This window comes from Callorhinchus milii, unplaced genomic scaffold, assembly GCF_018977255.1.
Source record: "Callorhinchus milii isolate IMCB2004 unplaced genomic scaffold, IMCB_Cmil_1.0 Scaffold14, whole genome shotgun sequence".
NCBI lineage: Eukaryota > Metazoa > Chordata > Chondrichthyes > Chimaeriformes > Callorhinchidae > Callorhinchus > Callorhinchus milii.
This window is the reverse complement of record NW_024704755.1, coordinates 8,939,349-8,966,559: the sequence shown is the minus strand read 5'-3', so window position 1 is coordinate 8,966,559 and position 27,211 is coordinate 8,939,349. Positions and strand designations below refer to the sequence as shown.

At 36.9% G+C, this 27,211-nt stretch overlaps 1 protein-coding gene across 3 annotated transcripts in view; it reads left to right on the top strand.

Moving 5' to 3' along the window:
- The window catches only part of znf423 (zinc finger protein 423), a 128,338-nt gene extending 112,787 nt beyond the window's left edge, over window positions 1–15,551 (top strand). For all 3 annotated transcript variants that reach the window (XM_007889432.2, XM_007889430.2, XM_042340318.1), the window contains one exon: window positions 14,004–15,551. In XM_007889432.2, the coding sequence (XP_007887623.1) occupies window positions 14,004–14,033 (30 nt within the window). In that variant the 3' untranslated portion in view covers window positions 14,034–15,551. The remainder of the gene's footprint in view (window positions 1–14,003) is intronic.
- The last annotated feature ends 11,660 nt before the right edge of the window (window positions 15,552–27,211 follow it).

Here is a 27,211-nt window from a genome sequence, read left to right as displayed (position 1 = left end):
ATATTATTATATATTGTGCCAAATTATTTTTTAATATCTCGAATCATTGAAGTCTTGTCTGTAGACCTTTTGAATCTGCTTAACGGGTAGTCGAATACTTACTTTTGACTTGTTTGTTTGTTGCTGCCTTTCTACTCACTTCATATTTGTGCATTTTGCTAATTTTCACCCTTTCCTTGTGAAACCTTGGGATTTCTGTTTTTCCCCCTCCCCCCATGTCAATTTTAATAAATATTTATACCTTGCAAGACTATCGAGGGAGGGGTTAAAGAAAATAGCCTCGCGGTAATAATTTAACAATTTCAGAAACAATTTTGAAGGTCAGTTCAACAAGCTGGCCTTTTTCAACACCACACCTGATGCCCCAAAAATCTCTATGGATCTAAAAATTGCTCAGAAATGCAGCTTCCAAATTAAGATTAAATTTCTACATTTTTAAATCTTAACTGTTCAAGACAATAATCTTGAATATAATAATAAGAGAAATTTGGGGCCTCTGAGATGTCTTACTGGGATTCATTGAGTTGCAGTTGCTCATGTTGACTCAGTTTGATAATGAAGATATACTACATTCAGAGCAGTCTAGCTCCACTTCAACTAAATAAAGGCCATAGCTCAGTCTGTGCACATGCCCAATTGATGGACTGATGCCAAGGGCTTGAGGTCAGAAGTTGCAGATGCTATCACATTGGTATTTCTATTGGCTTGGAACAGCGAGAAGCTTTACCTACTAGCTTTGTCAGTTCACTGTTTACATTGCCTTCATTATAATGTAAAACTGGTAATCGACCCCCTGCTTCCTGTGGTGAGCTTTTGTACTGCCTTTACACTGGAGCAACATTTTTTGGCAGGTTTTCCATTGGAGACGTATGAATACATACTGGGCTTATCCCAGAATAAAGCATAAATGGAGCTTGTAATTATAAAAAATCATGAATATTTGGTTTGATGTGATCACAGTTTTTTTTATTAACATGTCCCTGTACCAAAAGGTTAAAAACAATTGCGAGTAGTTCAAAGGGATAAGATGTGAAACATATCAAAAATTAAAAAGTCATCTTCTGAGAATATAATTTGTACAGACATCCTTTTCAAAGCACTTAACAATGAAATGAAGACCTGACACTAACACCATGACCAACAGACTTTCATAGCGCTGAACCAACTGCATTTAAAATGGCCATGTACTTGTTTGGAATTTAATATTTTTCACTCAAAGCAACACAAAGGATCGCATGTCTATTTGAAGTCTGCATTATATGGTTGTCTATTAAACCCAACTATGGATCAGTATTTTTACTTTCATGTAAAGCCAGTGATTTTTCATGCATCAACAGCAGAATGCAAACAGTACTGGGCAAATGTAACTCCAACCAAAGCAGAAAGGATTAGTGGCTGTTGGTCAGGATCTTTTCAGTCAAGTAACCCCCACTGCCACCCGTTTTAATCTATAGAAGAAAGTTTTTCATTTGATTTGGTAATGAAATAGAATAGGCAAGTTCTAGGAAGATACTTCATTGTTCATTTTAGAGGCTTTTGCTTTTCATCAAGTGGGTTTATTCTTTGAATTGGAATTTTTTAAAAAAGCAGAATTTTATTCATTGTTCAATTTAAAAATACTTGTACTTTCAATGGTGATATGCTAAATCCACCCCCTCTTTCAGCTAGATATCACTATAGGGCACATCTTTTTGAGTTTTCTATCTGAGGACTTTTGGTGGTTTGGTTACACTCTTGGCAGCGATTTGATCTTCTGGCCTGGGGCTCACTGTTCTTATCCATGAGCAGAACTCCACTAACTTGCGCCAAATGTCAGGATTTTTTTCAAATATTACACAAAGAGCAGAGGGGCCTGCTGACTCTTCAATCACATTAAACAAGTATGTACCATCCATTAGCCTGCCAAAGAATGTTAAACTTAAAATTATTATGTTTAAAAGCTCGCTTTACAGCTAGACAGGCTACACCAAACATGAAGACAAGTTAGCCTTGCACCGTTTACCTGAATTATGTGAATTATGAATTATGAAGCTACTACAATAATTATAATACAGGACTGTGGAGTCCTGTAGCTCAGTGGTTAGAGCACTCGCTTTGCAAGCGAGAGACCTGAGTTCAATTCCAGACAGAGGGCGAAACCTTGGGCAAGTTTCCTTACTCCACACAGAGCCTAATAATAATCCCTCCAAAACCAAAAACAATAATAAAATTGGTCATTTTCAATCTATGACTGTTTGTGGGACATTGCTGTGCGCAATTGGCTGCCGCGTTCGCCCACAAATATACAGTCAATTCACTTTACAGTGTGTTCTGTGAAGCGCTTTGGGACGTCCTCCTGACGTGAAAAGCGCTATATCAAATGCAAGGATTATTATTATTATTATTACCCTGTGGTAAATGGTCACTAATGTATCTGTCTGAATGTTTTTGTTGTGTATGTGTATAAAATCAAGTCCTGCTTAGGTGTCAGCCTGGCTTAATTGGTAGACACTCTTGCCTCTGAATCAGAAAGTTGTGGGTTCAAGCCGCATGTTGGAACGTTGAACTCACAATCTAGGGTAACGTCCCAATCCAACAGTGTGAGAACACTGCATTGTCAGATACTGTCATTCTGATAAGATGTTAAATCTAAGTTTGTTCCCTGCCACCATTTTAAAACAGAACGGAGTATCTTGTGATGTCCTGTCCCAACAATGCTCCAGATTAAAATTTGGTCTTTCACTTTGTTGCTGTTCGAGGGACATTGGTGTGCACAATTTGGTTGCTGTTTCTATCTACAAATACCGAGTCATAATATTTTACAGTGAATCCTGTGAAATACTTTGAAATGTTTGATAAGACACTATATCATATTATTGTAGCTGATTTTTGATGTGTTCGATTCAAATCATCAGACTCCAGTTTTGCAGCAAAGTAAGATAGGCAAAAAGGAAATAGGCAGTCATCCAGATGATATGCAACACTCAATACAATATGATCTTGTCATATGCAGAGATACAGTATAGGATGGAGCACAAGATAGAAGTCAGTGGGACATTGAATGATGTGCTATCTACAACAGCCTGGTCTGTGTCGATCAATTGATCATTTAGCCTTTGTTTAAACATAATTTAACATTGACATGGCAACGGTTTTAGAATGTCAACAGCCTCAAACAGTGTAAGAGGGAAGGAAAAATATTAAATACAAACACTTTGGTGAAATAAAAATAATTTAAATAATGAAGACGTGCAGTTGCAGATTAAATTCATTTTTTGCCATATTGCTAAGAATTTGGAGGCCTTTTTTTAAGACGTTTTTCTTCTTTTTTCATCGATGTTATTTCTAGTTTATAAAAAGGTTGAAGCTTCCTCCAGAGCAAACCAATGTGCCTGGCCACAGTGTCAAGCACTTCAAGATTTCCTCCCGATGTGAAGGGCGATAATAAATGTAAATTTGGATTGTATTGTATCCTGTAGAGGACACCTACAGAATTCAATCTCCGTTTCAGATGTTTTAGTTGAAATACACATGAAACAGATCAGGACAACTGGCTGAATATGATTGTAGTATCTGAGGTTGCATGATCTGTTTTCTAGACCCCATGATTTATTCTAAAGGTCAATATTTTACATTGAACCATAGCTGGAGGGGGGTGGGTGGGGGGGAGGCAGTAGAATGTTTAAATGAGATCAGTGCAGTTTTACATTTTGAAGTTAATATGGCTATTGGTGACTCCTACCACAGTACTGAAGAGGAAATTAGCAGAAAATGCCTTGGTATGTTTGACATTGAATCCTAAATTAATTTGTCACTTATTAAGTTAAAGTGAGCAGTCATTTTGTGTTCGGGAGTAAACAATGAACATCACATGGCTGGGAGAATAACACAAATTACTTTACAGAGGGAAACAAATGTTTAATATAGTCAGAAAAGTTCATAATTTGTGTTATTTTGAGCATATTCTCCCCACAAAATAAATCAACACTTGTGGAACATCATGTTTATACTGGACCAAGGAGCCATAAGTGAAGGATTATGTCCTCAAACCAATGTTTCTTCCTCCTCCTCTACGTTAAATCCTTACATTTGATATAGCACCTTTCATATCGAGAGGATGTCTTGTATCACTTCACAAGGTATATTGTAAAATGTCATGACGTATCTATAGGAGAATCTGGCAGCCAACACCTAACCTGGAGCCTTCAGTGTTGTCAGAACAAGATTATGTTCAATTACTCAGCATGCAGTAACTCAGTAAAACATTACTCAGATTTCAAGAGCCTGACTTTGGATCCCAGGTTTAATTGTTCTTCAGAATCTGCTGCTCTGAAAGGACGAGTGCCACTAGCTCTTGGTCAAACCATTAAATGGAGATTGATGCATTTGTGAAGTATATCATCTTTAGAGAGATGTACAAATAAGCAAGAAACTATCTAACTCTTTGAAAGATGTTCCCAGTAGTCGTTAAAGAGGGGCATTTATAGTAGTTTTAGAGAAAGCTGATAGGGATGAAATTATAAGATTTAAAAAAACTCTACTGATTGCAAAGATTGAATACCAGCTCAAAATGAGTACATTTTGGTTTATGTGGCTTCATTCAAGTGGAACATTTACCTGTAACATGGTCAAACAAAAATGGAGTTGATCTCTGTTTGTAAGTGTGGTGAATTTGTCACAGTTCAGATTAGTTCAAAATAAAAGCTTTCAGAACTTTTTAGGAAGTCTGTTGAACACCAGGTTGCCGGTGTTTATTTGGAGACCTGTGCAATTGTTTAGTTCACAAACACCACATGCTTTGTTTAGTTTAGTTTAGTTTTATCATTTAACTGCTGTTTAGTATTTATTATGGAAATGTATTGATCTGAATTGACATATAATCTTAAATGTTCGAGTAGATTGTTAGTTAAGGGTCGTGGAATCTAAGTCACTCATTGAAGAGTTTCCATATATTTCGAATGAATTTGTTTTCAATAGATTGATGGATTTTGATGTGAAATATTTGAATCAAAATTAATGCTCTTTCATTACAGGTGGGAAATCAAACTTTTTTTAATAGTATTTACAATTCAGTTTGTATTATTTGTTATTTAAACGGATAGCCTTGTACTGTTGACTCAACACTAATCTTCTGCTCATTCAAGATTGATTGTTTTTCAGTGTAAGTACCAACCATATATCATAAAGCCGTCGTAGGATATCTGTGTACTATAACTTATTTTCTGTAGCTCCTATCTCTTTTGTTCTCACAGCAGAGATAGCTTTTCCATCTTTAACATAACAATACATGCCTGGGTGTTTTCAGGGAAAAAAATTCTAGATCATTAAATATAATAGGTCTCAGCTGCAGTTATGATCACTGAAGCATGCACTCCATTTATCATAGCAAATTAGGTAGATATTGGAAATCTAAGTATTCCTATGCATTCTTTAAAAAAAAGTTACTCATGTGAATTTTTATGGATAAAATAGTATTTTTTTTCACTTAAAGGATTTCACAACTATTGTTATGAATTAGGTTTATTTCTGTCAAATAAAAATACAAGCCCTCTGTGTTCCGGTGTCTGCATTTTAAAATTATAGGCCGACTGGTAAGATCCCTATACACATTCATAATTTATCTATTTAGTGTGCATCTTGTCTAATGTTAAGACAGATGCAATTCTGCACAATTCTGACTTTCCATATCAAATATTGGAACATAGAGCTTTTACAGTAGTCATATATACCTACATGTGTTTAAGTAATAATCATTTTTAATGTAACATGTTTGTTGGATTTATAAATGAACCTTTCTATTCATTGGCAAAGATTGAGATCAATGTCATCTTTGTATGAAATTCACAATTGTACTGGTTTACAGTGCTTTTGAAATGTAGTTATTCATGGTTATTCTTTTTGCACATTTTTGTTACCAACACAATAAATCTTTCAAGTTAATTCTCATCATGCATATGGCCAAATAGTTGCGTGAATGCAACAAATCAACATTAACTCTTTGAAATACTGAAAATTCTAATTTCTGGAAAAAATTGAAGCAGATAGAATCAAGTAGAGAAATTCAGAAAAACAATACCACTTCAATCACAAATATTCTTACAATAAGCTAAAACGTTTTAATCATGGTCCTTTATTTTGGTAGCTAAAACCTTCTTCAGTACTCAAAACCTTAAAAGAAGAGCATATCTACAGCAAAGTATGAAAAAGTAAATTCCCTAAAGCTCCACATTTTCCTCAGAAAATATTATCACCTTATTATTTCAGAGTTGACGGAAGAGAAGGCAGCCTCAATTCCCACGATCCATTGCATTATTTATTATTCTTGTCAGTCGACAATGTTGTCAGAACATAAATGCTGTGGCAACATTTTTGATCCAATATTGTGCACAACCATAATATAGTATAAAATGCACATGGTATTTTCTGACGATACAGATTGCTAGTCTGCTGGATTTGTGTTGCCACTGTGAGGCAAATCACCGAATAAATGACAAAAACTGCTTTTTTTAAAAAAAAGTTCATTATTTTAGTAAGAAAGGTGCCTGATTTTTTATCATTAAACTTGCATTTAAAAATTGTAAAATCACCAACAAATCACAGTGACATTTCTTTTGTTCATGTTTAGAAATGTTTTATAGAGTCACTTTGCCAACAAGTATTCTAGTATAACACATTTGTGAAAATCTGTTCTCTGCATTAAATGAGACACTGTGCTTTGGCATCATTGAATTAAAAGCTCAAAGCAGATAGATGACCAAATCATTTCCAAAAATAAACCAGTGAAACTTCTCTACTGATGATAAATCTATTGTGGTGGAAGGCGATACAGTATTTTGTTTAGGCCACCATTGCTTTCAAAACAGCACATACAATGTAGTTTTCTTTGAATGCTTTTGTTTCCATTTCCCTGCTTGCTTGTCTTTCCATCAGACGTGATTAAGTTGTATATAATCCTTAAAGCCTATAATCACAAGTTGTTGTGGCTGTTTAGGTTGGTCAGTAAAAGGCTTGTGATGAGGTGGGCCAGTTTTCTCATAGATAGGCCACTCCACTTCATCCAAGTGGAGCTGAGGTTGGTAACTGGGTTGATTCTTTGTGGTTGTCTTGATAGTCTGGTGTCTGAAGTGTGTAGGTCTTCAGCTAGACGGGTCTGCAGTACTTGTCAGTAGGGGCAGGGTATCTTCCTATTCAGTTCCTATGAACCCTCCAAGCAAAACCCCTAGAGTGGACCTAACTTGACAGACAACGCTCGCTGACAAACTATATAGTTTCAGCTGGTTAAATTGCAGGAGTGAGTACCCCAATGCACACTCTGGGGTCCCCAAGCTTCTACCAGACAACTCTTGAAAGAATTATGTTGAACACTTTTATTTATACAGTTACACAAGCAGTTCATTAAGAATAGATTGTGTTGTGCAACAATTCACCTATTGAAATCGTAAATGAAAGTCATTGAAACAGAAAATGATTGAAGATATGTAACTTTTCCCAAGCCAGAACTATTTTATTTTCTTTATGTGATAATTTACAAAATAGTGTTCGATGTAAAGGAGAGAAATTTGCTTCTTTGTTAAGATTTGTTCTTTGTATATTACAATACTATGGTTAAGCGCCATATATCTTAAAGAGGCCAAACTTGTTAGCTGAATAATGTAACAAATCAAGAATTGATCCCAATGTTGACGTCAAAACAAATACACTGTGGATTAAACACAAAGTACTGTTATATCACTTCCAGAGCTTGAAACATTGATGTGAATGCACAACACGGAATACTGCTTGCTGCTGTTGCTTTTGCCACCAGTAAATGTAGCTTCCTATTACCACACCGGACGTTAGCCAATCCAGCATTTGGCCTAAATGTTCAGCCGAATCAACCAAATTCAGTTGTGTATTTTTATAGCCCCCTTTGCTGCGCACGATTCACTGCACACCCGTTGAGTGCGTTTACTGTTTGTCAGGAGTGCAAACTACTGAACATATGAGGCTTTAAGACAGGCCATCTGTTAGTCCTGGGTCTTTGGAAGATTGTCAAACCGCTCTAAAAATAATCAGATAAAAATACCCTGAAAAAGACAATTAAATGATTTGTATTTGTTCATTTTTTTAAATGCTTGAAGTAAAATGGTGAAAATTGATGACCTGTATTGAAATATGAGAATAGACTCAGTCATGTTAGATTCCATTGTTAATAAACTGAATATCAGGTTAGGAAAGTTCTTGTGTTAAAATTAACTATGCTGAAAATTTAGAGTACCCTAATCCTGCTACCTGGAGCTTTTGTCCATACCTTATTTTCAGTATTGATGAGTACTAATGAGATTTGTACAGTGGAGTGTCCAGTTTCTGCATAGAATCCTTTAGTAATGGAGTTTGTAGCACCAGATATCACAGTTACATTGTATAAGAACAGTGTAAAGTTGAATGATGATTACTAGGAATACTAATGGCAGGATTGTTTCTACTAAATCAATGTGATGTATTTATGGGAGGGTAGTAGAAAGCTTCTAAAACTGTAGATAAGCAATTAAACATCTTAAATTTTCAAAACGTATTAGCAATTCAATTGCCAACTTGTGCTTTTGTAAAAGTGGATTTAATATGAGGTCAAAGAAGATCCATTCGTGCAATAATTTGATTAAAGACCAGTGTGACATGTGAGAGGTAATTTGATCTGAGAAGACTGGACTTTTAAAAAAAAGACCTTCAACTCATTTTAACCTTAAGTGGAATAAATTGCATTGTACTGTTTGAAAAAATGATTTTGTACAATCCTGTGAAAGTTTATCTTAAGTAGGCTGTTGGTTCACCGGCCATTAGATCCAAACAGACTCCAAAAATGGAGTGCGAAAATTACTAACTTCTAATAAAAAGCAATTTTATAAACAAACATTGTAGCTATTAGCAGAGGATCATAGAAATTACAGTAGATGAGAAAGCTATTTGGCTTATTAAGTGTAAGTTGGTGCTAGTTCATCTCACTATAGGTCTGAACTGTTAGAACAGTGGTGGACAATCTTTGTCGGTTGGCTAACAAAATACATTTTCTTCATATGAATATTTATGCCATAAATCAAGAAATATTCAATTAAGAAAAACGTCTAAACGCACAACCAATCAAACGTAGACTTACCTAGACTAGTACGCATGTTCGGTGGGGATTCTTGATGGCTCTGACTAGCCCGCGGGTCACAGTTTGGCCAGTGCTGTCTTGGAATGTACTGATTATTTCAAATACAAAATGTTTGTTGTAAATCAAGCGCATACTGGTGTGTCCGGGTGTGTTAACTTTTTTGACAGTTGGGTTAGACAGAGACATTGAGATTCTGTCTGGGTGTAGTAATTACTCAGCTGCCAGGGTAGTTTTTCAGGCTGCATTCTGGAGATGCTGATTGAACTGAAGAAGTATACCTTGAATAAGCAGTTATAAAATACAAAATAGGAGAATAGTGCATTGTAATTCTTTAGAAATATCCACTTATTCAAGACAAAATGAAAATCAATTCAACAGATGATTTAGATTTGGTTTGGGCATGCTGTGAGTAATTCCCGGTTCAGGATTTTATGTTCGGTATTCAATAGGTCGTTTTCAGATTCAGTCCCACAAAGCGTTAATTTTATTGATCCTTCCTGTGTAATCAGTCTAGCAGCCACAAACAGAAGAAGAAATAATGCTATTTGATTCGGGTCCATGCTTGCAGTGCTGATTTTGCATTATCTCCTAAGAGACTGATGCCAATAGAGGATGGATTAACCAATATTGTAAAAGGTGGCTGCTTTTGGGGTGGAGTTCTCATTGGGGCAGGGTTATTTTTTCTGCCTCAACTCTAAATAATAATTTTGCAATTAACTGCAAGCAAAATATAAAAGAAATATACCAGTATACGAATCATTCTAAGATTCTGAAATACATTTTTTTAAAAAATGCTGAATAATATGTGGCACTCAATGGAAAAGGTTGCTAATAATAACAAATAAAACACAGTATGCATGTGCTTTAGCAAGAAAAACGATGGTTTATTGAATTAATAGAGTGTTGATTGAAGTTTGGCAGCCGTGGCACAGCTTTAGGAGGACTTCACAGAAAGGAGTCTGTGAAGTCCACCATTGTGTTTTGATTTTCAGTCTGGAAATGTTCGAATGCAGTCATAGGATGAAGTAATAATAGCAACTGTGACACCTGGTGGGCAGTCTGAAGAAGAACCATGGGGTTACAGTGGAGTCATTTGATTACCTGAGAGAATTAGCTCACTACGGCATTCTGAAAGTCTTATAAGGATATTTGCACGCTATAAATTGTATATAATATATCAGCTGAACTGCTGATTTAATGTCTAACTAATGAGCATTAGAGCAACTAATCTTTAGTAATACTGTAATTCTTTTGTGAGTTAAACCCATTTATAATTCATAATTTAAAGAGACAATAGACTTTATTAATGTATCTGTTTGTGATTAAACAGATTTTTTTTGGATTTGTTTCTTTACTTTAACATCAATTACCACATTGGTAAAGTGGTTGCTTTGATTATATGACTTGCTTTCCCCTGGTTTATTATTGCAAGCATTTCTCAGCAATTTCTACCAGGCTGTAAATCGGCAGAAGTGACGTCAGTACAGGCTCAATTTCTGCATAAACTAAGGATGTTGTGGTAATCTGTGGAAGCTTAACCAGCTGAATATAAACCATGCTGACCAAAAGCATACATAACAATGACATACTGTATAACCGGGTACACTGAATAGAGAGGTAGAGAATAATGAGAAACATAACAACTGACTGTAGCACACACTGACTAGGGGAGTATAAAAACAATGCGATGTAACTAACTCAATATATAGTTCGGTAATGAAAGTAGTAGGACACGGTGAGAAATATTTTGCAGAGTTAAATGGAGAGAGGAATGAACAATGTTATGAAGACATTGACTTTGCTACTTAAATTCAGTTTTCTACTATTATTAATTTGCTCCTTCTATATGTAATTTAGAAAGAGCACTAAGTGATGTTGGCTTGTGAATGTACAAGAAAATATTAAACTTCAGCATGATTATTAGTATTTTTGTAGATATTATTTTCAAAAATAAGGACTGCCGAATCTTTTTTTTAAAAAATAGGATTAATCCTGGGGAATAACCCCTTAATTTACTGATGGCAGAAAGTGTAACAGGCTGTATTATCATCTCATTTGCATATGGCCCTGGTCCAAATCTGCACTGCAGAGTGCTGACAAATAAACTACCAATTTCTGGCACATGCACATCTCCACACAGCTGGCACCAAAATTACACCATCGCCCAGAAAAATAGTAAAAGATTCTATGAATGGAAAAGTGGAATGGGTCGAATTGTCTATAATCAATCCTTCAATATTCCACATTCTGGCTGTCGTTATTGCCCCGTTAGTTATAGGCCATCCGAGAGCTTCACATTTGTGTAGAACTCTGGTATCATGAAGTGTCTACCTCACTGTGATCAGAACATAAGCGAGCACGGCACTTGCCTAGCTTTCCATACACATTTTTTTAAAGACTTCTGCACTAAGTATCAACATCCAGCCTACTTTTAATGTAAAGTCTGAGATGACAGAAACAATTATCATTACTTCCTTTCTAAGGTTGAGGATAGCAAGTTAGAAAATACTTTTGTAACAAGTCTCCCTGGGAGGAGCTGTAGCATTCCATGCTCTAAGTTTGCAATACTCTCTCTGTGTTCACACCTATTTGTACCTATTATTTGATAAGCCATTGAATAAAATTCAATATTATTTACATTGTAAATGTAATAATGATAAAATTCATCTTCAGTGGTATCATTGTTTAGTTATCAACCAGTTGTTTTCCATTACAAATGTTACAGCTACAAAAAGCTACATCATTTGGGGTGTATCTAAAATAAGTTATCGTTATTCATGAAAACATTACTTCTTATGTTGACAGTAAATGTGAACATTTAAAAAGCTTTCGAAGGCTAATGTGCCTGCCGCAAGTGAAATATGCTGTTGTGTGAATTTTGATCCAAATAGCATTTCCCTTTTGTTCAGTTTTAGGGCAGCTACCTCACATAGCCAGTCCCACCGGACAATGCATTTGCCCAATGTCAGGTACTGGGACAGATGTGGTAGTAATAAGCTTATCACATTTGTCTCTATCCAATGCACTACCAGGGAAACCGGGTCAGTCAGCAGGAGGAGGGAATGCACAGCTGCAGCTCCCCACACTGGCCTAGTGCCAACATGGTGAGCTTGCCATGGGGACAAGAAGCTTCTCTGTGGATTTTTTTTGGAAAAAGTAAAGTTTATGACAACTGCTGTTGATTTTTATGAGGTTAGCAGTACAATTACTCGATTAATGGCTCTACCACAAACCATCCTTATTTGGTAGGACATCTGCTTCAGTTAGAATAGTTTGAATGTGTGATTTGAAGACGATGCTGGGCTCCAATATTTCTTTATATCACTTGATTGCTGCCACTGGGCACATGGAAGAAATATGAAACCCAGGATTTTTTTCGTGGTCTCATCTTTTATTTGTCCAGTTAGTAATAACCGAATCCTTATATTTGTGTGCATCTAATACAGATTTCAAAACTCAAAATGTTGTTTCATTTACAATAGAAAATGGATGAATCTAAGATTTGTGGTGTCATTGATGCATAAAACCACTCTGTTCGTAATATTGTTCTAGCCCTAAGACCATAGACTGACATGACTTTAGGCCAGTGTAGAGCTCAAGAATTCCATTTATTTAATACACAAAATTGATTATAGATTTGTTTGGTTTCGTATACTCAACCGACATTTTTTCCCAAATAGAACCCAGCCATTTTCTATGTACCTGATATAACCATAACTGTCCCGAATGTAATATGTTAAATATATCTAAATCTTTTCACAATTACGCAGGTAATCAGCAACTTTATTGCTGAAGTCTTAAGTCAATGAGTGTTTGTGAATACTACTGTAGTTCTGAATCTTATCATCTGATTTTTAGTACATCATGGAATAGGTTTCACGCCAATTCTGATTCAGACACATATCAGTATTAACTGGAGGTGGAATTGATGCTGAATCATCCCTGCCTTCATCTTCCACTTCTCCAATCATTGAGTGTACTTTCTAACATCCTTATAGATTTACACGCAAGTGAAACAATGAATGTGAAAGGCATCTGCATGAGCCAGCATTAGTAGAGACAATAAATTGCCAATGAACTACTGAAATGGATTGGATTATTTGGTTTCATTCTAAGCACAGTAGTGTTAAACTTGATGCTTTTATCTGAGTCAGTCCATCAACATTTACAAATAAGTTAAGACTATTAACCTCCTGTTTAAGTTATATCTCCAGTTTGGATGTATGGACTGGAAATTTATATTCTTGAACCAAAATTGAATCTTACCAGAACAGACTCTTATTGAAAACAATGGGGGCATGTTGTCCCTTAAGAACTATTCTCCTTAACTGGTGGAGCTACTTAAATGGCAGGCAAGAAAAACAAAGGTATTGTGCTTCCCTCTTCTGGTGGAAAAACAGAATATACTTAATACAGTATTGACAAAACATTTTACACGAAAGACACCAGTAAAAGGATCATTGCTGCATTTGAGCATTTGGACAGCCTTTTGACTCTTTATTCTCATATGCCTATATGTCCCAATTTATATGTGACGCAGAATATATATGGATACCATGAATTAAAGTAGTCATATAGATCAAAATACATTTTGAGACTCATACTAGTTGCACCAGTTTTAAGATTTCACCAGAGAAATGTAAAAATATGAAGGTACCTTATTTTAGTCTTACTGTAGTAAAACAAACATTTTTAAGGAATGTATGCGTAACAGACAAAGAAAGGTATGTATGTCAAGACCTTCCCTGCTGGTAAATCGTATAAAATAGCTGCTGCTTTGTCTATGCATAAAGCAAAAATTGTACAGGAGTTTACACATTATTTGCAGTGAAACTGGGTGGATATGGACACGTGTTATTTATCCCTTATGGGTCTTTTTTTGTCTTGCCAGAACCACATGATGAGTCAGCACGCACAGTAAGGTGTCAGCACTGTGAGACATATTCTCTGCAGAAGACTCGACAGAGACACAGTGGGAGAGAACTTTTGAACATTACATCCAATCAAAGTGTCATTTGAAACCCAGATGTAAAATTAATGATTTGGCCATGAGGCACTGCTATTATAAGCAGTTTGAAATGAATATTAATGTAACAGATTAAAAGTATTCTATGCTCAGTATTTTTCTGTCCTGCTTTTAACTAGTGAATTCACAGCTTTTGCTTCTAATCAGAGTTATAGTGTGTTAGAAACATCAGCTTTGTTGCTGTTGTCCTTTGCTGCTTAATGTAGTAAACTAATAGGTGTTGCATAACTAGATGTATTTTGTTCATACTTGCTTTTAATTGCAGTTTTAGCCAGTTGTGATAGGCGTGATGTGATAGCTTGCCATTGTCAAAATATTTTTTTCTTTTCGTCAAAGAATGTTTTAATTGGATTGGCCAGTTCACAGTACAATGAGAAATTATGTAAAGAAAAAAAAATGATTGCAGTGCAACTGGATGGTGTTTGCTTCTAAAATGTGACTTACCTGATTGCAATAACTAGTACAGTATAATAAAGGGAAACCATGCACTTAATTTCTCTTTGTATTTGAGTCAAATAGCATCTGTTAATTTTGTTTTACTCTATGCTGCCTACCAGAAAGTACTGACTGCATTAGAAGCGATTCAGTCACCATTCTAAAACAAAAATACGACCCATTTCTGTTTTTCACAGTTGGTTGATATTGCAACACACCTACAGAGACGACAGCCATGGGTAGCATATCCATGAGCTTTGATGACAGACAGCAGTCTGCATGTCATAGAGGAAATGTATTTCTTACACACCTCTACTGGAATCACAATCCATTCCTCCTGCGAACACGCTACACGTTCTCCCACATTTTGTGTGCAGACCTCTTTCTCTTTTCTCCTTTAATTTGTCTCGGAGGCGTTCAGTGAGGTTGAGGTCAGGAATCTCTGCAGTGTAGTCCAGAAATGCTACACTATAGTCTTGTTCCCATTGCTCACAATGTCTGTTATTTGGCAAAGCGCTAAGCCATCCTGACACCAGTGGGAACAAAGAAGGAGACATTCAGTATGAGGTGGTAGGACAGCATATAGGTAAATTGTATTTTTGTACCTTCTGTAGCCGTTCTATGCTGGTCAACCAGGTGGTTTTTCACCTCCTCTGACTTGGTTGTATTTTGATGGTGTTTATTTATAGCTTTTTCATTTGGAATTGACTTCTTTTTTTAAAAAAAAAACTGCTGACCATGAAAAAACTGGAAATAACTTATTTTCTACTTTAGGTTTCCGTCTCTACTTCAATCAGCATTTCTATGAACCCTTTGAGGACTGAATAACCTTTACATTGGGAAAAAAAAGTCATATATGAACTGTTATAAATGATCAATGAAACCGTCACACTGACTAATACAAGTCATAATTTGTACAACACTAAGAATGCAAACATTTCTTCTAATTTTATTGGTTGAATAAACAAAATACTCAAATCTTGTTATAGTTTCATTATTTAGCAGGGATACCACAACAGCCCTCAAACAGTTAACAAATTAAATGTTCTTTGCACATTTTATTCCAGTCAGTAGTTTAATACAGCAATTTCAGCAAATTAAACACCCACCAATCCACTTCTGTGCAGTGTAACTGTGGGTTAAAAATGGCACCGTGCAAATATTCTCAGCCTTCCTTTGGCCACAGCAGATCATACTTTCATGAAAAATGATCGATTCTCTTGTAAAACAGTGATATTATAAGCATCTTTACCTGTTGTATTATAATCGCAGCTCAGCTATTATTATCATCTTCCCTTAGTCTTACGATTGCCAACAGTTTATAAAAATATTTTCCCGTGTTTGCAGTTACATTACCTCCTCAGAAGCTCCGCATCACTCAGCATTTCCAGAACAAGGATGTAGGAAGGTAACCTGTTCCCAGACCACTACCAGGACTGCTCGTAAACTAGCTATTGAAACATACGTGTGACACATCTTGATAGACTCGCTTTCAAGTTTTTGCTGATTTGCTCTGAGTGAGATGAAAATTCAACAGGTCTAAACCTGTTTCTAACCATGCTATAGCACAGGATCTGCAAAAAATGTTTAACTAAAACCTTGAGTTTTGCTTCAATTGTGGTTTATACATCAATGTTTCTCTCTGGACCACTGATCATTATTTAAAGCCCACATTGGGTTGCTGGAAATGTCAGGCCAAGGAAATGTTCTTTTTTCTTTTCATTCTGAAAGCAAATCATTCTTTTGCTTTCAGCCAGGGCTGTGCTAATGAATACCTTTATAAAGATAATAAAGGCCTCTCTTTCTACATCCAGTCTAATGAGAAAAACCTATAGAGATTTCCTTAGAAATGCCAGACCATACAGGGTAGAATTCCCTGAAACTTGACCTTTGAAACCACAAGGGCAAATAGGTCTCTTTATAAATCAATTCCCACTGGAAGGTTAGGTGCTGCCACTTGATGGTCATATAGGGCAGTATTGAATCCTGTGTCAGATTTACCAGTTACTTGAAATGCTTCAAGACCTAAGTGAAAGGCACGGTATAAGTGCAAGTTGTTGCTTATCCTTCCTAAGTATGATTCTAAACCACGATTCACATCACCTGTATCAGTAGCCAATCTCGGGTGTATTTTTAAAGCGTAATCGACTTTGTGCTCCCCTTGTTTTACTATGGTGGTATTGCCCATGCACAAGAGGACTGAATGGTCTGACAGCAGGGAGCGGAAGTACTGAAAGGGGTGGCTAAACTTTGCTCAGCTCTATTCGGGTATTATGCTCCTAAGCTTCCCAGGAAGTCCCTTGCACCCATCTGGATTCCAGATGTGCTTCCCCATCCAGTGAAAGAAGCATCTGCTGTGTTAAAGAAGGTGTTGGTTGCTGTAAATTGTCACTTGTTATTGTTTCTATGCATCCACCAGAGGGAGACTTGGGCTAAAAATATGTTCAGTCTGACAAATTTTGACAGGAGTGTTTGAATACTTAAGTTAAAGTGACCTCAAGACGAATTATTGTGCTGGCCACAAATAAATCCTTTTGGTCTCAAAGCTCTTATGTGATTCTGTTTCCAGAGAAAGGCAGCAGTCATTTCAGTGTATCTAGAAGAAGTGTATCTGGCGGGGAAACTATTGCTAGGATAGTCACAAACCTATGATGCCTGTCTCGGAGCTCGTCAATGCCTTTTCCTTGGGGCCCTTGGGTAAGAGGCCTTCTGCTGAGCAAATCTCCCTGGCCACCTACTGAGAGGTGATTTCACTAGTCAGCCACACTGCAAGGAAAACATAACATAAAGCATGGAGTGAGACAAAGCCATTCAAACCACTGAATCCATTTGTTCCACAGACCATGTATAATGTGTAATTTGCTTTATATACACACATGGAAAATATGAAGGTATCTTTTGTGCTGAGGCTCTACCCAAAGGGTAGCCAGTCATTGTGGCACAATTATCAACAAGTTGGGGATTGAACTCTACTGTTTCGACTAATTATTGCCACTTAGTCGTTATGTGTCTGTATTTTGCGCTCCACTTGCACTGATATCTTTGTGTTCAATGCAAAATTCCAGTATTTGCAAATGCAGTGCACTCCCTTGTTAAGAAAACTCAAATTGGGAAAATTCATGTGTGTGTGTGTGTACAAAGCCAGATGTAAATTCAGTGCATGTTACCCACAAAGACAATTGCATACGCTGTTCATTCAATCCAAAACGTGTTCTGAAATAGCAGACTTAATAGGTGAAGTAAAGAAGGCCATTTGTATAAACTAAAGGTGATTATTTACATAAAGTGCCTGAGGGTATTAAAGAAAATTTCAGAACAAATTTCCTCAGTGACAAACTGATAGTTATTTTGCCGCAAAGTTACTGAAACCCAATGAGAGCCCAAAAGAGAGTGCTGGGAACCTGCAATGAAGCTCTAATTTGAATTGCATTAGGCACGGAGTGGTTCCTATGGTCTTCAGTGTTTCATACTGATTTCAGTGCATTGACTAGGTTTTGATTTACACCTTTGTTCTATTCATAAAGAAAGCAAAATAATCGATAAGTGAAATGTACTGCAACTGCAAAATTAGGAAATGCCATAAAGAAAACTTAAAATAGCTTGCAAGTTATTGCACCAATACCTCCACAAAAAATAATAATTGTATTAGTTAAAGCAATACCATCCATCTCTCCTTGATCAACAACCTGCACCCCAAATCCTATCACTGGATATTTTTCAAACCGTAATGTTGGCATCTCTGATACTAACCACCTGGATTCTGTAGAATATCCTGTGGCTTTCCCTGATGGCTATGAGATATGTGGCCCACAGCCAGTATTTAGGCACTCTGCCTGAATGACGGTGATCAGAGGCCCATTTTCAACCTTTCCTATTTAAAACTTGTTGACTGAACTGTTGAATAGTATTTATCTTACAAGAAGAGGCAATAGAAGTCATAAACATTACAAGGAACTGTTGAGACACATATCTAGCAGAATATTGAACACATTTTACTTCTGGTGACAAGGTAATTGCTGTGTGTGTGTGTTTCTTTGGTGGCGGAATCCGACTACAGTCCTTTATCTCTATATCATTCTGTTTATGAAATATGTTTCTACACTCCTACTTCCTCATAAAGCCTTTGTTCCTTAATGGAAACTGGTGCTGATTGTCACAATCTCAAGGATCCTTATTTTGAGTTATAAAACTGGGAATTTATAAAACACTGGTTAGGCCTCAGCTAGACTACTGTGTTCAGTTCTGGGCAACACACTTTAGGAATGATGTCAAGGCATTGAAGAGGGTTCAAAGGATATTTACCAGGATGGTACCAGGAATGCGGGACTTCAGTTATCAGGGGAGGCTAGAGAAGCTAGGATTATTCTCCTTGGAGCAGAGAAGGTTAAGAGGAGACTTAATAGAAGTTTTGAAAATTATGAGGGGATTCGATAGGGTGAACAAGGAGAAACTATTTCCACTGGAGGTGGGTGGGTAACCCGAGAACATCAATTTAAAATAGATGTTAAAAGAAATAGACAGGAGGTGAGACATTTTTTCACACAGCAAGTTGCTCGGATCTGGAATGCATAGCCTGAAAGGGTGGTGGAAGCTGATTCGATAACAACTTTTAAAAGAGAAGGTAGATAATTATTTGGGGAGGACAAATTTGCAGGGCTATGGGAGAGAGCAGGGGAGTGGGATTGATTTGGATAGCTCTTTTCAAAGAAACAGCACTGGCACGATGGGCCAATGGCCTCCTTCTGTATAATTCTATGATTCTATGAAATGATGGTCAAGAAATAATGACTATTGTCTTGAAAAGCAAATAGCTTACACATTGAAACAAGCTACGGTATTTACACAATGGACAAAGAGTTGTGTGGTATCTCATTCAGGCAGAGTGCACTTACAGATCTTCTAACTCAAATGGCAAAAGAGCCTGATATGCAATTTCGCCAGCTCAAAGTTCAGACATAAGACATGGTCCTTAGTACGTGGAAACAGACCTAAAGAAGGCAAATTACCCTAAGTTTTGCAATTAACTTCTCTGTTTAGAACTTTTGTAGTTTCTTAGCTTGAGAAATAATCTCCTATAAATGTTGTACATGTAAAATTGTGATTTCTATGTCACTGATAACCTTTGCTCTATTTCACTGATAGCCTTTGACTTATGTTCCTAAACCCCTTTTTTGTGTCAAATCCTGTGGGTGGCATCACATTCCAGTTAGCTCAGTGGCTAACTGAAAAGAGCAGGTACTACACTATGGTCAAAACCAACACTTGTCAAATAATTTAGATAATGTTGCTGTAATTATTAGTGCAGTAGGCAAACTGTCAAAGCTAACCATTACCAACATGGCTACAATTGGAAGTCCTAATTGCACATCTTCAGTATGGACCGAGTGGATGAGTTAATGATTGTATCTTGACTGTCGGTTGACAAGCATATTAAGATCAATGCAATGTGCGTGCATATGATATATGAGCTGAAGGCTGCATCTGAACTCTAATGTACATTCACTAAGATTTGTGACAGTTATGAATTCAAGTTCAGCACATCCATTTTAATGTGATCTGACCTTGATTGGTAATGGAAAAATGGTTTGGCTGGAAGTCAGTCTTAAAAAAAAATCTTTTACTATTGAGTCAAACATAAATAATACCATTTTATGATGCACTTTTAATAATGCAAACATTTAAGCAACAAGCCAGTTATATTAAGTCATAAGTCAAGAGTGCAATAATTTTAGAAAGAGCACTGCCTTTCTGAAATCTTTGGCAAAACCCATCTTGTTTCAGGAGTAGGAAAACAAGCCATGAGCTATGTATAGTTTAGAGCACAATAATGTTTAGCAGAAGTCTTGCAGTAAAGTCATTCAGTGTAATTTAATAATAACATTTGCCAAAGTAAAATGAAATGATGTTGGGGCTCCCTCAAAAACAAAGGGTTCTCAATCAATACGTTGTTGAAAATGTTGTGAAAGTGTTGGCGACATTTCTTTAAGAAATATTTGTTTTATTTGTGTGACATGGGTTGACTATTCACTAACACCTCAGTGTACTCCAATCAACCCTATATTGTAAGAAAATGAGCAATTGGATTTAAGTACTATCAATGTCTGATGGCTCATAGAATGTTCACAGAACAGACGGAGGTTGTTTAGCCCATTGTGCTAGTTCCCAATCCCCTGGAGCTATCTATTCTAATCCCACTCCCCAGCTCTTTCCCCAAATATGTTGTCAACATTTGCATATAGTTTATATGTTTTCTCCCCAAAAAAATGCTTTATTTGGGGGGATTCATTTAAACAGAAAGCTCAGAACCGACGACACACGTTAAGTATTTCGTTGAATCTAGTTTTACCTCTCACATCAGACAGTCTGTTGAAAACAGCAGATTGAACAGTGTCCAAAAAGCAAAGTGGTGAGTGACTGGCAGAAGAGGTTGAGCAGAATCCCCAGTTAAATTTGCCAAGGCCCTTTGCAATCTTGACATCCATAGTGTTTGACACTTATTGTCATTAAGCATGGCTTGGCAAAAGATGCAGGTAACAATAGGGTGTTAATGTGCTTGCCTACATCTGGAAAGCAGACCTTTTCTCACAGGACCAGTTTTGTTTTTACTGAGCCTTGGCATCCTTCATGGGCTAAAGCTAGTACTCACATCTGCAGGAAAAAATGGAATTACAATTCAAGCTCCCCAAAGACAGTTGCCTTCATTTGGTAATGCGGTCATTCATGGCCTATTTGGAAAAATATTTTAAATGCTTCCACACATCTACACCGTCAGTGATCTCTTTGTCAGTTTAAGTTCAGTTCCGAGTTCTGATTATATCTCTCAATCGCTGCACTGGAGAATCATTCTTTTTCTCGTCTCTCTTTAGACTTCCTGCGATGTCACTGCTTTGGGAATTGCATTGGCGGCAGTGAAATTGATGTATTCTTCTTTGATTTTTGTGATCCTACTGTTCAGCAGGGTTTCATCAGACAGTGGCTGCCTTGACATAAAGGCTGCTGGATTATTTTCACCAGCTCAGGGGATGACCTTGAAACAATATGGATGTAAGTGTAATCCTAGTTATTCCATGTAAGATCATGGTTTCGATTTGGGTTTGCTAAAAGTGAGTTCCAGCAGTTTGTGATCAGTGATCATTGTAAACTGAGCCTCCAGAGAATGAAATGAGAGTATCTGCGACTCCATACTATGGCTATTACTTCACGTTTGTAAATGAGACTGTTGAACTCTTTCTGTGCTCTTCCAGAGGTACCTTTCTTTGGACAAGTTAGGCTGGACTGGCATCAGCAAGAGTTCAATCAACTTGAATGGGTCATTGAATACCAGCAGTTTCCCCTGATGGCACAGCAGGTAAAAGGTGTAGTCTGGTGGCGTCCTAGGCCATTATAGACCAGAAGGTTACAGGAACAAATTTAGTTTTAGTTACATGGTCACTGAAAAAAAAATATTTGTATTTATATCTATACAATTGCAGTATAATCAATAATAATAATAATAATTGTCATGTATTTTTTATTTAGTATGAAAATAGCTTTATATAATTCTGGAACCTAACCTTTCAGATATTCCTTTTGTTTTTTAGATGACACCACAGTTGAGGAACTATCCCTAATGTGTATAACTTAGGGTATGCCTTGAAGTACTTGCTGGAAAATTTGCTGTAGAAGAATTTCCAAAATTACGATTTCTCTAGGACTATGCAATGCATGTCTGGTATTTAGACACTTTTGCTCTGCAAGCAGGGAATGCTTCTGAAATGATCGTTAATTGCACTTGATTTTTATTCCCACTTTTTTGTTTCTCAAACTCAGTTTGAGTTTGAGACTTAATATTTTGTTTATAATAATATAATAAAAATAATCCTTGCATTTGTTTTTTTTGTTTGTTTGGTTTGTTTTGTTTGTTTTTATTGTTTGGCCAATTATCTGCCATGATCTAATAAACTGATGGAATAGGATCAAAAGGGTGAATTGTCTTCTCCTGTTATGCTATGTTCTTATAATACCCACACAGCAATAATTTCCAGAGTGTGTATAGACACTGTATATATTAACCAATCTCAATACCCTTGATGTTGAGATCGGATGTCAGCAAGTTGGCATTTGGGTGACTTTTTTTCTAACCATATCCCCCCCTTTTCACTATTTCAGATATTTCATCTTTTATGCTAATTAGAGCCCATGAAACACAGAAGAGAATGGCAGCCTCACAGGAGAAGACTGAGTGCCTGAAATATAACACCAGCCAGGAGAAAGCTGCGGGCAATGAGAAACAAGTGCTGAAGACTCCTAAATTGGTCATTATTTAGCTTCGGGAAGAAAAAGGAACGAGAGCAGAGCAAGACCAGAAAACGTATGAGAAGAGCTTTTGAACTGTAAATACCAAAGTTGAAATGAGTATAGTTCCTAGGTTAGATGCTGTTTCACAGTGAGTGTAGCTTGTGTTCAGGGACAACAAACGTATTTATTAAAAGCTCTGCTGCTGCTTCCTATCAGAGGTTTGACAATTCTGTGGCACTAGGTTTGGCGTTTAATTTATTTATTCTTGGATCTGAAGTATAACTTCAGTCCTGTAGCTCAGTGGTTAGAGCACTCATCTCATAAGCGAGAGACCTGGGTTTGCTTCCTGGCAGGGCGAAATATTGGGCAAGTTTCCTTACTTCACACGTTTCTGTTTACCTAGTAGTAAGTAGGAACCCGGTTGTTAGTCGATTGGTGGATCGCTTTTCTGGGGGTAATAATTCCTTAAAAAAAATTGGTCACTCTATCCACGACTGTTTGTGGGATACTGCTGTGCATAATTGGTTGCCACGTTTCAGCCACAAAATACACAGTCAATTCACCTTACAGTGAATTCTGTGAAGCGTTTTGAGAAATCTTGAAGATGTGATAAAGCGCTACATCAAATGCAAGGATTATTTATTTATTATTATTAAAAGCTATGCTACTGCTTCCTATCAGAGTTTTGACAATTCTGTGGCAGTAGGTTTGGCCTTTAACTTATTTATTCTTGGATCTGAAGTATAACTGGAATTCCGGAAGAAGACAAAACTTTTAGGACATTGAATAAAAAATAAGCTTTATTTACAACAGTTTAAGTGTAATAATAATAATAATAATAATAATCCTTGCATTTGATATAGCGCTTTTCACGTCAGGAGGACGTCCCAAAGCGCTTCACAGTAAAGTGAATTGACTGTACATTTGTGGGCGAACGCGGCAGCCAATTGCGCACAGCAATGTCCCACAAACAGTCGTAGATTGAAAATGACCAATTTATTATTGTTTTGGGGTTTTGGAGGGATTATTATTAGGCTCTTATCCCACCTAAATAAATATGCCCCAATGCAGTGGTGCTGTTTAGGTAATCGCTTTTCTTAGTAAATTAAATGAACCATTTCTCAGTCTGATATTTGATGGGCTTTGGATGGAATTTCAAAAGTTACAGCTGTGCAACATTAGCCAAATGGTTCTGGAGCAAACAAGTCAAAAGACTGAACTCAGCTGGAATGGAACTACCCTAAATTAACGTTATGCAGATATAAAAATCATCTTTATGCTTCTCCAATTCTCAAGAGTCCCCCCACGCATGCTCAGTGGGTTTTCACACCTTGGTGCTCGGTGACAGAATACACTTGATAACCCTTTTAGTAATTGGCTCCATATTCGATTTTTGTTGTGTCTGTTTCAGGCGGTCATCATTGATTTAAGGCTGCATTCTTGCTTAGTCAAGAATGACCTAACAATTTATAATGACTGAGTTTGATGAAGAAGCTTATTTAGAGCAAACAGCCAGCTCAACTTCAAACCGCGATGTCCTTGACAATGCCTCAGAAGCTGTCTATTCCAGAGAAAGTGTTGCGTTGTTTCGCAAGTAAGCAGTCAACTTTGGAAATATTTTCAGGATTTTTTCTGTTAATGCATCGCACTGTATTAAGGGTATCACAAGACAATTTCCATTGATACTCCTGCTTGAAGAAGAGAACAAAAGTTAATAAGTTAAACTTACGTATGATAAACAGGACACTCTGACCTCCCCATAGAGTGCCAGCTGTTGGTTATCTAGTCTGCCATAGTCCTGAAACCTGCCACCTCACTCTTTACTCTGACCTGAAACTGACTGCTGCTTTGCAGAAACAGCTTGTAATCCTGAGATTGATTGTTTCCAGTATCTGAACTGGAAAAAAGTGCAATTAAGAGAATCAGTCAGTGTGCAGACAGAGATTAGGTGTTATATGAGTGGCGGCACTGGTTTCCATTGATCTATGAGCCGATTATTTGACTCCTTGTGGACTAAACAATGGAATATTAGTGCTCAGGTTTTAGTGTCACTACTGGAAAGTAATTTAATTTGATCTAATTCTAATACATGTAAAGTGAATTAGGAGACCAAAAATGTTCTCAGTATAAATAATCTCTCTACATTCAAATTCACTATTAGTGGGTAATCCTATATATGAAGGCTATGCGCATAAAATATTTGTAGCAATCTACTGGAAAATATTTTTAATACCCATCTATGAACAGTGATCTTCAGTAACTAACCCCACTTGCCATTTTCGCATGACAAGTACACAGTTTGGCATTAAAAAGTGACCCAAGGAGTCACACGGTTCAATGAATAAGTAATATAGAAACAAAGAAGGAGCCAGGTTTGATCTCTACTATCCTGTCCTGATGCAGGGGATGAATGAATATTGCGCAGCTTTTGTTTGATTGACTTTGATGCTAGAAATCTTTTCAAAAATTTCCCCTTGGAAAAGAGAGAGAATGGTAAGAGTGAATTATATCCTATAGGGGATAGGTTTTGCTTGATAATAATAATAATAGTAATAATAATAATCATTGCATTTGATATAGCCTCATCACATCTTCGAGACGTCTCAAAGTGCTTCACAGAATATAATGTAAAGTGTATATGATCTGTGGAGGAAGCAGGCTTGACAGCCTATTATTACCAGCTTGACAGGCTCAGTTGTCTTTACTTGTTCTCTACTTATGTAATGTCCCTTCAACTTACTGTCATTTTATTACATTTTTTAGATTGAATGGCTTATATTTGCAGTAAAAGCAAATCAGCCAGCCACACCTTCAGTTCCACACTAAGAATTTGAATAAGGCATCCACCTTATTCTCAGCCAAGCGCTTTGGGACTCTCCCCTGCATGAGGGGTGCTATATAAATGCAAATTGTTGTTGTGGCAGATTGTTCTCTTGTGTGACAGTTTCAATCAAGCATCTTTGGAGACACTTCTCATCTATTTGCAGAACAGTCTTCACTGGTCTGAACACCAGCTTCTGTAATTGCCACTTGATTTAAGAACATAAAGAAATTATCTTTACTCTGTATATAATGCAAAATTTACATGATTGTATATTCTAAACTAGAATGCTGTGCTTTCTAAAGGTAGAAATTGTACTGTCAATTAATAATAATAATAATAATCCATGCATTTGATGTAGCACCTTATCACATTGTTGAGGCATCTCAAAGCGCTTCACAGAATATACTGTACAGTGAATTGACTGTATATTTTGTGAACGAAACGTGGCAGCCAACTACGCAGAGCAGTGTCCTACAAACAGTCGTGGATTGCAGTCACCAATTTATTATTATTATTTTTAAAAGAATTATTATCCCCAGAAAAGCGATCCACCAATCAACTAACAACTGGGTTCCTAATTATTGCTAGGTAAACAGAGGCGTGTGGAGTAAGGAAACTTGCCCAACATTTCGCCCTGCCGGAAATCAAACCCAGGTTTGAGGTGAGCGCTCTAACCAATCTACTTGACAGTATATTCTGTGAATCACTTTCAGATATCTCAACGACGTGATAAAGCGTAAAATACAAGGATTATTATTAGGAGTGCATTTCAAGAGAGCAATACATCTTGCAGTTCTGGCTCCTAGTATCATCTGAACCCTTTGGCACGTTATTGCTTAACAACACATTCCTTACTGTGGATCAAGCTCGCAGCTATGTGATACAATTTTGTGAATTCTGTTCACTTGGCACCCAACTCAACTTGTACGAAGATGAGTTGAAAATCAAAACTGGTAAACAACCCATCATAATGTGTTATACTTCCTAGGTCTGACTTGATACTTACAGCATGCCATGTTTGCTTTTCTTTTGGATACATAGCATACGTCCTTCAAGCTAGCAGACAAATATCAAGAGCTTAGCTGTCGTCTCAAATGACGAGTCAACTTAAGAGTTCAAGAATCTCTTGCAACAGAGAGAGACTGTAAAATAGCAGGGACTTGGATGGGAATTAAAGGCGGCAATCAAATTTCAGAGTACAAATCTGCAAAAGCCAGATGAAGTTCACAAATAATGTGTCTTCTGCGTCAGCCGGTTGTGTGTGATGATCTCACTAACATTCCATATTACTAAACCCTGTGGTTTATTGGCTCAGTAGAGGAACACAATGTCCTGCAGACCATTTCAATGATTTGTGAGGTGCGTTGATGACTTACCGTACCTGCCTGACTTTAGGTATTTATTCAGGGGGAGGGATGGTGGGAGAGAAACTCAGTTGCAGCAAAGCAACTATTGCTATTGCCGAAACCTGTAGCAATGAAAATAAATCATGTAAGGAAGATGAGGAGATGCTGATCGCTCTAACCTTAGATTGTTG